The 12,020-nt window shown below is 38.1% G+C and overlaps 1 protein-coding gene across 3 annotated transcripts in view; it reads left to right on the forward strand.

Annotated features, from left to right (window-relative positions):
* Window positions 1–12,020, forward strand: part of BCL2L13 (BCL2 like 13) — a 65,913-nt gene that overhangs the window by 41,998 nt on the left and 11,895 nt on the right. For 2 of the 3 annotated variants that reach the window (XM_032646830.1, XM_032646829.1), the window contains 2 exons: window positions 1,526–1,595; window positions 6,907–7,050. In XM_032646830.1, the coding sequence (XP_032502721.1) occupies window positions 1,526–1,595; window positions 6,907–7,050 (214 nt within the window). Of the gene's footprint in view, window positions 1–1,525; window positions 1,596–6,906; window positions 7,051–12,020 lie in introns of those variants that run through there. The other variant, XM_032646831.1, reaches the window with a different exon arrangement.

The following is a 12,020-nucleotide window of genomic DNA, read 5'->3' on the forward strand; positions in this document are numbered from 1 at the left end:
ACGGTCATCCCTCATATCTTAACTCCTTCAGTGTCACTGTGCTGTTACGTTATATTGGCTTACAGAAAAGAACTATACCTGTGTCATCAGAACTGTTTTCTGAAACATCTAGAGCCACACGCTGTCCAGCAGATAAAATGCAGGTCACATGTATGTAGTTAGAAATTTTCTAGCAGCCACATAAAGATATTAAATACAGATTTTAAATATATTTTATTTAACTCAATGTGTTAAAAATATTATAGTTGGAACATGTATTTATTATAAAAATTATTGGTGAGATGTCGTAGGTTCTTTATTTTTAGGGAGTCTCTGCAGTCTGGTGTGTTCCTCAATAATAATGAGGATTATTGGACCTCATTACCCTGGTCCAGATGCTCCTTGGCTACATGGGGCATCAGTGTATCACGGCCCATTTCAAAATCCTAGGAGCAGCGGCGTGTCCCTTGGAGCCAGCACTAACTGGGTGTGAATTGCTATTCCTCTGTTGCTGCTTGCAGCCCTGTGGATTTGGGACAGTCTCTTAGCTTTTCTGAGCTTCAGTTTCCTAGTATGCAATAGAATATAAAACACAAATGTATAAAAATATAAAACATAGCAATAGGCTACCAGTAAGTGTACCTGTTATCAATCTTAAATATTCATAGGCTGAAGAGATCACAGACCCGGGGCGGTCAGAGCAGAAAATGCCTTTGGAATGGATTTTAAAATCCTATAAAAGCAAGACGCCTCTCCTTTTTTACATATATGTTAATTCTTTGCCAACAAAAGGCGGTGGGGGGAGGTAAATCCTTACTAATCTGTTGTCCAAGAGCCTTGGTGCCTTCCTGTGTAAGTTGCTATGGAGTGTCTTTGTCATTGGTGTTAATTTGCACATGGGCCCACGCTGAGAATGCAGCACTCACGCCCATCCCCTCAGTAAATGCGTGTCTGTGTGACAGGAATAATCAGAAGGAGAGCCTCGCCCCAGGGGTGGGTGTCACAAGACTCCAGGTTAAAAATAGAGCTCATTTATTGACCTTGCTTATTCCAACTTATGTCCCCAGTTTGAAAAGTCTTCCAGTGACAGTGTCTCTTTAATTTTTAAATATTTTACATTGTTTGCCTTTAACTTGTTAAAAAAGTTTAACTTGTTCTTTCAATTTTATTAATGAGATAATTTTTGTTATTTGTTATTACTTGATTCTGTATTAAAAACCCAAGTGTTTATATTTATCTCCAACATAGAAGCCTTGTTGGATAAGTTTCAAGCAATTGTAAAAAATTTGTTATTTTATATTTTTCTCTTTTTATGTTGTAAACTGCTTTCCCAAGCTGGTAGCATAAATCTCAGCCTGTAGAGAATGCTTAAAGAAAAATGCATACCAAATGTTAAAAGCCATGTCTCACAGAAAACTATATATTGAAAAATCTGTGTTACTTTAGCAAAAAGTTCAACAGCAAAGTAGTGACTGTATGTTTATTTATCTGGAAATTTAGAATTTTCCTTCTTTGTGACACAGACTTTTTAAAAAAATCTCTACAGGCCATTGACATATCAGGCATATCGGGAATGTACAGTGGAGACCACAGTTCATGCCAGCGGCTGGAATAAGGTATAAACCAAGTTATCTTTTCTCTTACAAGATTTTAGTGTGTTAGTGATAAAGTACAGGAGGGATTGATAGCATCGTACAAGAGAAAACTGTTAGAGCTTGTTGTTTAATGCATAAATCCAGCTGTGTTATGCAGTGTTTCTGATTAAGGCTGGCGCAGAACCACATGTTCCATAGTTGTGCCATCTGCCTTCCCATCTGTCCTGAATTTCCCATGATCTCTTCATTTCTCTGCCTTAGATGTGACATTTTTATCCAGGTGGTCATTTGTTCACAGGTGAGTATGTTTTGGGGACACAGCTTCTTGTGGTTCTTACAGGGGTACCATCTGAGCATTACAGCCATCCCTCAGGGATGGCAGAATGAATTTTATTAACTTTCGTTTTGTTGTTTAGTTAGCTAGTTAGTTAGGTCAGGTGATTAATCAGGAAAAAAAAAAGTTAAAGTACTTGCTTAAGACCCCTTGACTCGTACATTTTGGAACCAGCACTGGAGCTGAGATCTTTTGATTCCAGCCTCAGTGTTCTTCCACTGAACCATGCTGCTGATCCATTGTCTCAGGCTGTATTACCCACTTGTCACCTTGCCGGGGCGAGTCTCAGGGGATGCGGTATGGGGTGGTCCAGCTCACTGAGGAGGAAGTCTGGCCCTTAGTGATGTGGTGCTAGGGATGAGAAAGTGCAGTACAGTTATTTTTATAAATAGCCACCTCTACTCAGAATTGTCACCACTGTGAACCAGACTGTGTGACCTTAGGTACCTAATTGATGTATGTTATTTTTACTCACCTTAATACAGGCTTTGGAGGCATTGTAGCATAATCATTAGCATCATAGGCCTGTAATCGGACTTGTTTCCGTATCAGCTTTGCCACCGACTAGGTGCATATCTTTGGACAGGTAGATTAAGCACTCGAAGTCTTCGTTTTCACATATGTGGAGTGGAGACGATGCCACTAACTTCAGAAGTTTTATTAGAGCTGGGTGACATAATGTGTGGTTCAGTGCTTATTTCAGTGCAGTGTCTGGACCCATAGTAAGCACTCTGTAAGCAGTGGCTATTATGTTAGATTTAACACATGGAACCTTGTTACCAAATAGTCACTATTATGGAGTTTTAGTATGTTACTTAGCTGTAAAAAATGTGTTAAAATAGCTGACTGTTTCATTCGCTTTCGTGGAATAAAACAAACCTCTCGTTTTATAAATAACAATGAGCTTGGCTATGATATATTTCTTAGCATATCAAACAACAAATATTTAGATACCTAATATGACTCGCCTTCTCCCCCTATTTTATGTTCTTTTCCTGTCACCCTTGTCTAGGACTGTCACAATCAACTCTCGTATGTCTCCCGGCCTTCCCCCCCCCCCCCCCGCCCCCCATCCTATGCTTATCCTAAAAAATTGGCGTAAACCCCAGTCTTTACTCTCCCTCTTCACCCATCCTTTTTTCCCATTCCCTGCTTCATTTTAGTCCCTCATCTTGCCAAGGTTGTGGCTTGAATACCTCCTGTAAATGAAGCATGCCAATTAGAATATGACTTGCTCTGATGAATCCGGTATTACTCTCCTAAGTCCTTTAGGACTAAAAAGAACCTGGCTTATTATGATAGGAAACTGAAATGCCTCTTTCCACCCCAGTCAAAATCAGATTGGCTTATTTAAGCAATTAGCCCATATTTTGCATTTTATGTTTTGCATGAATGTTTGCAAAATTCTGATATAGCATCATTACATGAATATGGCTATCTGGTAGGTACATAAGACTCAAATAAAAAAAATGTCCACAAGCATGTCAAGTTTCCAAGCTGAATGTCAGTTTATCTGTATAGGGATTTTAAAAGCATCTTGGTATAATGCTCTTTAAATAGATCAAAAGAAGTGGAGGAATAAAGCTGTCACAAACCCATATTAATAGAATGATTTTTTTAAAGTACATGTATAAATGTAGGCTGTATAGTATGTATATGCCAAGAAAAATAATTGGAATGTGTGCCAAAACATTAAATAATAGTTATCTCAGAATTGTAGGTTATTCTTTAATTTTCTTTTATTTTTCCTCATGGGAATTGGTTTTCCTATGAACTTAACTGCTTATAGAAAAAGGGGAGAATGGCCATTAAAGGGAAAGGCTAGAGTGTTAGGGCACAGTGCTCACATGTAATAAACAGACTTTAGAGAGGAGTGAACTGTTTGCCTTGGTTAAGTTTTACTGGCATATTACATCACTCATCTTTTAAAATCTTTCATTATTAAAATGTCAGGCGTGCACAAAGCGGAGCGAATAATGTAACAAACCCGTGTCCGTCCCTCAGCCTCAGCGGCTTTCAGTATGTGTCTGGTCTTGTTTCATCTGTTCCCCACACTGTGTACCGTAGATTACCTTGAAGCACACCTCATAAATACATTAGTATGTATTTCCAGGGATAATTATATCCCTTTTTTAACAACTGAGAATACCGTTATTACCTCAGGTATTAACAGTCATTCTAATATCAGCACATAGTCTATTTATTCAGTATTCAGATTTTCCCAGTTGTTTCACAAAGGTCTTTTCCTAAGCTGATGTGTTTGAATCGAGATCCAGACAAGGCTCATGCATTGTATTTGGTTGATATGTCTCATCCTTAAAGATTTTTGTGAACTATAATTCATATACCATAAAATTTACCCTTCTGAAATATACAGTTTAATGTTTTTAGTACAATCAAGAGTTGTGCAGCCATCTCCATTGTCTAATTCCAGAACATTTTTATCTTCCCTGAAAGAAACCCCATACCTTAGAGTAGTCACTCCCCATTTCCTATTCCTTCCAGCCCCTGGCCATATGGCTTGACTCTGTCTCTATGAATTTGCTTGTTCCGGGCGCATTTCATGTACATATGATCACATAATATGTGACCTAAATCTCTTAATTTGCAGACTTACTCTTCCTCTTGGGTTTTTTTTTTTTTTCTCTAATTACTTACAGATTATTTGTTCTGTTAAATTTTCTACCTCCTGGATTTTATTGACTGAATCACTGAGATGCCAGCTAACATGCACAACTGACCCTTGAACAATGCAGGGGTTAGGGGCACCGACCCTCCCTCCAGCTGCAAATGTTCATATAACTTAAAGTCGGCCCTCCTGTCCTCATACATGCATCCCTCCATACCTGCAGTTCTGCGTCTGTGGATTCACCAAACTGCGGATGGGGTAGTACTGTAGTATTTACTGTTGGGAAAACTCAGTGTATCACTTATAGTTAGCTCTCAGTATCCGGCCCATGCTGTTCAAGGGCCGACTGTATCTCCTTTCCATTGGTAGGTTGCTCTAGAGGCCTGATCATATTCAGGTTTAATCTTTGTGGCAAGCCCGTGTCAGTGGTGGTGGTCTCTATTTCCTGTGGCATCACACGGAGTGACACATAATGTCTCGTTGTCTCTTAAACTTTATTTTGAAGCAGATATTTCAAAGGCATTCAAACCTAATCAATGGATTAGGTTTAGATATCAGGTGTACACATGATATAAAATGTGGAATTGATGGAGAAGATCCAGGAAAGGATAACTTAAACGATAAAAACAGTGGAGGAATTGCTATGTGAAGAACGGACTAAATTAGTAGATTTCAGCGTAAAAAGTATAGTGAATGAGAGGGAATATGGTTAAGGACTAAAGACAGTAGTGAAAGAGGATTACAGATTTATCTCTAGATTATTACATAGTAGAACGGGGGCAGCTACATTTGATACATGAAAGAGGTAAATTTGGAACAAATAAGAGTATTATTTTTATATAGCAAGTATGAAATTTTTGCAACTCATTTTTTTAAGAGGTAATAGAGCTTAAACATGAATAACTTTAAAATATGCATGTTCATAGATTATTATGGGAAATGAGAATGTTTTGAGGTATGGAACGTCCCAGGCCTTTGGAGCTGGTGTGATGTGAATCTGTAGGGCTGGTTCACAAGCTCCTCTCCTGCTCCAGCTGAGACAGAATACTAGGCTGGATGAACAGCCGTGTTCATTTCTGTTTTCAAAAGTGTTACAGGTTTCTGATTGTAGAAAAAGCCTAACACAGCCTTCTTTATAGCTCTATACCCCTCCATTGGTGCTAAGAAGGGGTTTTTACTGCATTTTGGGCTGGAGTTCTTTTAGAATATCAAAAAGTGAAGATGTGTGTTTTTCGCATTTTTCTTTCAGACCTTGATAGAGATTCCTTCAGGGCTGCTTTTACTTAAAACAAACAAACAAAAAAAAAAACCCCAAAGAATATTAGTAAGGATATAAACTCATTGTCTTTTCTGTTTGTCCTCTTCTGCAGAAATGTGTTGTAATCCCTCAGCTATGACCTTGGCAGGTCAGTGACAGGAAATTGGAATTGGTTTCATTTCCTTTCACGGTCCTTCCCAGTTGTGTGGAGACCTCTTGATGATTTAGACAGAAGAGACTGCCTGCAGACAGTTAATTGAAAGTACTTAGTTCTTTTCAGTATGCAGGGGTTTTATTTGGAAGGAAAGGGACTCTAGTTAGTCTCGGAAATAAATTTTTATGATTTTAAAATATTGAGCCATAAGGTTGTTAGGAGTGATGATAACACCTCTGTTTTTGATGACTTGTATAAGATAGCTCATAATTTTGAAAGTTCTTGTTTTCAAATAGAATAAAAGGCCATGGTACAAAATGCACAAAGTACAGAAGACATACACTTGAAAATACTTTCCCACCCTTGTCACCACTTACCTAGTTTTCCTCTTTTTAGGCTACCACTATCACCAGTTTCTTAGGTATTTTTCAAAAATACTATAGGGTTATACAAACGTGTGTGTAGATGTTTTGTTCTGTTAACAGTAATGTTAATAATAATGGTACCATTATTGTACATGCTCTCCTTTATCTTTTTTCACTGAAAGTAAATCTTGGTAGTTGGGCAGTGGACGATCTTACGCTTTTTAACAACTACTTGATATTTTACTGGATGACCAAAATTTGGTCTGTTGGGTTGTTTCCGGTCTTTTGCTATTATAAATAATGCTTCAGTGAATTTCCTGTACATATGTTGTTACACACGCACGCGCGCGTGCACACACACACACACAGGCCCGGTTGTTTTCATATAATATTATTTCTACCACCCCGTGGTATAAAACATACACGCATTATTCTCAAAAATTCCAGTAGGGGTCACTATTTTATTTCCTTTATTATAATAAAAATGGAGTTCCATTATGATACACTGGAGTGTATTTTCTAGTAGTTGAACATATAAAATGAACGGTAAGAATTTCAGTTTGTTTTTTACTCTCTCATCTTTGCCTTAAAGGTTTTGGTGCCTCTGATTTTGCTACGGCAAATGCTTTTGGAGTTGACAAGACGTGGTCAAGAACCTTTGAGTGCATTGCTGCAGTTCGGTGTGACTTTCCTGGAGGACCATGCTGCCGAGTACATCATTCAGCAAGGTGGCTGGGTATGCGCTTTCAAGCTTTTTTTGGTTTTTTTTTTTTTAATCATCTTAAAAGAAAAATAAAATTAAGCCCCTCATGGTTGTTTTTAAAAGCATAGGTTAAATATCATTAACATTATTGTTCAGTGTTATTTAATATTGTGATTGGATGGTGATCAATGGAAAGACTATTCTTGCAGTTTAAGTTAAATTAAGATTTTACTCCTAAATTCATGTGTTTTTTTAAAATATTTATTTATTTATTAGGTTGCGCTGGGTCTTAGTTGCAGCAGGTGGGCTCCTTAGTTGCAGCTCGCCAGCTCCTTAGTTGCGGCACATGGGCTCCTTAGTTGTGTCATGCGGGCTCCTTAGTTGTGGCATGTGAACTCTTAGTTGCAGCATGCATGTGGGATCTAGTTCCCTGACTAGTGACCGAACGTGGGCCCCCTGCATTGGGAGTGCAGAGTCTTCACCACTGTGCCACCAGGGAAGTCCCCATGTATGGTATTTTTAAGTGGTTATAACTATGAAACATTTCATACTAGCAAAAAGTATATAAATAACTTCTATATACTTAGTATATAAAAGTATATAATAACATATACTGAGAAAAATATATAATAAGCATATAATAACTTTTATATACTTACACTTTAGAGGTGAGGAATAATAATTGAACACCTATGTATTTACTCTCCCAGTTGAAGAACACAGCCAACACTTTTGAGTCTCCTTATATACCCCTCCTAGATATCCACATGTTCCTACCTACTTCACAAGGGCAACTTCTATTCTGAATTATAGTTTTAATATGTATATATCCTTAGACAGTATATTATTTTGTATGTTTGGAACTTTATGTAAATAGTATCATATGTATTCTTCTGTAACTTGCTGTTTTCATTCAGTGTTGTATTCTTTTTTTTTTTTTTGCGGTATGCGGGCCTCTCACTGTTGTGGGCTCTCCCGTTGCGGAGCACAGGCTCCGGACACGCAGGCTCAGCGGCCATGGCTCACGGGCCCAGCCGCTCCGCGGCATGTGGGATCTTCCCGGACTGGGGCACGAACCCGTGTCCCCTGCATCGGCAGGCGGACTCTCAACCACTGCACCACCAGGGAAGCCCCGGTGTTGTATTCTTAAGATTCACCTAGGTCATTGTTTGTCAACTTTTTTTTCATTATCACTCCCCTAAGGTTCCTTTTTAGACATTTTTATCCTTATCATCTCCTTCCTCCCCACGTGAAATTTTAAAAGCACAGATATAGGTCTGTTTATGTACTGGGGCCTTTTGGAGGGCCACAGGCCTTGTAATATCTAAGATTGCTCACATCTCCCCAGACCAGTTTTAACCCTCAACTTCATCCCCTTTGAGAACACATGATCCAAGTTGATGTGTTGATGGGCGTTTGGTTTCCATGTGTAATATGTCACAATTTATCTGTAGTTTATTATCTACAGGCTTGCCAGTAGACATTTCTTCCTTTTTGCTGTTGGAAAGAGTCTCATCCATATGTGCAGGAGTTTCTCTGGGTATATACTTGGGAGTAGAATTTCTGGTTCCAAGAGTATAGACATGTTCTAATTTACAAGATGATGCCAAAGTGTTTTCCACAGTGGTTTCCAGCTTGCCCTCTGTCAACAGCATATAAGAGTTTTTCTTTTTAAATATGAGAACTTTTGTTGTTGTACCTCCTCCCCAACACTTAATATTGTCAGACTTCTTAATTTTAAAAATTATTTATTAAAATAAGATTATTTAGGAATAATTTTAGATTTACAAGAAAGTTACAAAGATAAAGCATCCCCACATGCCCTTCACCCCGTTTCCCCTAGTGTTAACATCGTGCATAACTATGGCTCCTTTGTCAAGTTGGCTTTTCCGCATTGACTTTACATCCAGCAGATTTGTCCAGCTATCTTATTATTCTGATTATCTCTGGGCTCCTTTGGATTTTCTACATAGAAAATCACACCATGTGTGAATAATGTCAGTTTTTTTTTCTTGATGAGTCTATCTTTTTAAAAAAATGTATTGCACTAAGCATCACCATATTAACAGAATTGGTATTAGAACCCATCCTTGTCTTTTCTGATGTTAATGTGAGTTAAATTTCCTTTAATTGTTCCACCATTTAGTTGTATCAGTCCCGATGAGTGAGGTTGGCCTGTACTTTTTCTTGTTTGGTTTCAGTTTTAAGGGTGTGCTGGCTTCATAAAAGAATTTAGAGTTGGGAAGAATGGTTCCTCCTTTTCTGTACTCTGGAACTGTTTGTATGAGACTCAGATCATCTGTGCCTTGCTTCCTATAACATTCCTTCAAAACCACCTGCTATTTTCTTTGAGGGAAGGTTTCTGTTTTTTCTTGTCAACTTTTGATAATCTTTCTAGAATATTATCCCTAAATTTTCAGATTTGTTGGCATAGAGCTATTCATATTTTCTTTTTTTGGAGGAAGGTACAGTGGATTTTAATTTTTTTAATTCTCTTACACTACTTTTTTAAAAAGTTTTCTTTTGGAGAATTTTGTATATATATGAAAACAGATACGAGAGTATAATGAACCCCCATCACTTAGTCCTAGCAGTCATTAATTTACTGCCAGTTATGCTTTATTCACATCCTAATCACTTCCCCTCTTAATACAGTAGTATTTTGAAGCAAAATCCAGACATCCTATAATTTTATCTGTAAAGATTTCACTATGTGTCTCTGAAAAATAAAGGTTCTTTTTTTATTTTAAATCACAATACCATTGTCACATCACAAAAAAAATTAAAAATAATTTCTTCATATCATCAAATATCCTGTTAGCATTCAAATTTCCAAATGTCTCAAAAATATCCTGTCTTTAAGTCTATGCAATGTGTGGGTCTGTAGTTCCTTTTTCATTTTATTTTACTTTATTTTTCACTGTGTTGGGTCTTCATTGCTGCGTGTGGGCTTTCTCTAGCTGTGGCGAGCAGGGGCTACTCTTCGTTGTGGTGCATGTACTTCTTATTGCGGTAGCTTCTCTTGTTGCGGAGCACGGACTCTAGGCACGCAGGTTTCAATAGTTGTGGCTTGCGGGTTCAGTAGTTGTGGCTTGCGGGCTCTAGGGCGTGGGCTAAGTAGTTGTGGTGCACGGGCTGAGTTGCTCGGCAGCATGTGGGATCTTCCTGGACCAGGGCTTGAACCCGTGTCCCCTGCATTGGCAGGTGGATGCTTAACCACTGCACCACCAGGGAAGTCCTGAGGCTTATTAATTTTATTTTCCCAAAGCACCAGTTTTTGGCTTTGTTGATTTTCTCTATTGATTTCCTATTTTCAATTTCATTGATTTCTGCTCTATTTTTATTATTATCTTTTCTTCTGCTTACTTTGGATTTAATTGACTCTGCTTTTTCTAGTTTCCTAAGGTGGAGGCTTAGGTGATTGATTTTCGATCTTTCTTCTTTTCTAATATATGCATTCAATGCTGTAACTTTCCACTTAAGCACTGCTTTCACTGTCTCACACAAATTTTAATATGTTGTATTTTAATTTACTTCAAAAGATTTTTTAAATTTCTCTTGAGATTTATTCTTCGACCCATGTGTTATTTAGAAATATATTGTTTAATCTCCAAGTACTTGAGGATTTTCTAGCTGTCTTTCTGTTATTGATTTCTAGTTGCATTCCATTGCGGTTTGAGAGCAGGCATAGTATAATTCTGTTCTTTTAAATTTGTTAAGGTATGTTTCATGTCCCAGAAGTTGGTCTGGGTGAATATTCCACGTAAGCTTGGGAAGCAGGTGTGTCCTGCTGTGGTTGGATAGAAGTAGTCTGTAGACGTCTATCGTACCCTGCTGGTTGTCTGCCTGCTGGAGCTGTCTATTTCTGGTGGAGGCTGTTGAAGTCTCCCGTTGTCTTGGTGGATTCATCTGTTTCTCTTGCAGCTCTTTGGTTAGGTGTGTACATATCAAAGACTATTACATCTTCTTGGAGGTTTAACCCCTCTATCATTATATAACACCCCTCTTCATCCCTGATAAGTTTCCTTGCTCTGAAATCTGCTCTGTGTGAAATTAATGTAGCTACTCCCTCTCCCTCCCTTCCTTCCTTCCTTTAACATGCAGTATTTGTATTTTAGACATGCAGGGAAAGCTATTTGAGAATCTACTAATTTAAAGCAAGCAGCTGTATACAGGTAACAAAAGAAACAACATCTTGTTACAGCTCGGCACACAGCATCCAAAGCAAATAGGCATGAGACTGTGAATATTTGTGTAGCATTAAAAGCAGGTGAGTAACATGCTGCAGGGCTGGGAGAGGGAAAATGGAAACGTGAAGACCAGTGTTTCCAGTGCTCTCAGTGTGTAATGCTAAATTTCTCATTTGATGACCCATCCGGGTGCTTCAGATGTGATGTGCGGTGAGAGTGGCAAGGAGGGAGACAACCAATCTGCATACCTGCCTAACATATTTTCACAGGTCTTCTTTCAGTGGTAAACCAGTTTGAGCATCTCTTGAATTTGTTGTTTAATGATAGCTTTCTTATCTCAGGCTTTAAACTCTCTGGATATAAACAGTGAAGTATTTGGTACTTTCCCCTTTATAATAAAATATGTTCCATGTTTCGTTAAATATTTATTTATTTAGGCTGCACCGGGTCTTGTGGCATGTGGGATCTTGGTTGTGGCATGCAGACTTTTTAGTTGTGGCATGCATACAGGATCTAGTTCCCCAACCAGGGATGGAGCCTGGGCCGCCTGCATTGGGAGCACAGAGTCTTACCCACTGGACTACCAGGGAGGTCCCCATGTTTCATTAAAAGTGTACACAACAATGATCAAATTAAAGGTTTAAATACTTAGAAATATAAAACCATACTTAACAAAGCATTAAGTATCTAAATGAAGACTTACTAGATTATAAAACAATAACTAGTAAAATATTAGTATTTAAACAATATTAGAACTTTAACTATATAAATAAACCTCATTAATACTTTGAGAAGGTGGCTTACTATTGAGCA

This window comes from Phocoena sinus, chromosome 10 (genome assembly GCF_008692025.1).
Source record: "Phocoena sinus isolate mPhoSin1 chromosome 10, mPhoSin1.pri, whole genome shotgun sequence".
Lineage (NCBI taxonomy): Eukaryota > Metazoa > Chordata > Mammalia > Artiodactyla > Phocoenidae > Phocoena > Phocoena sinus.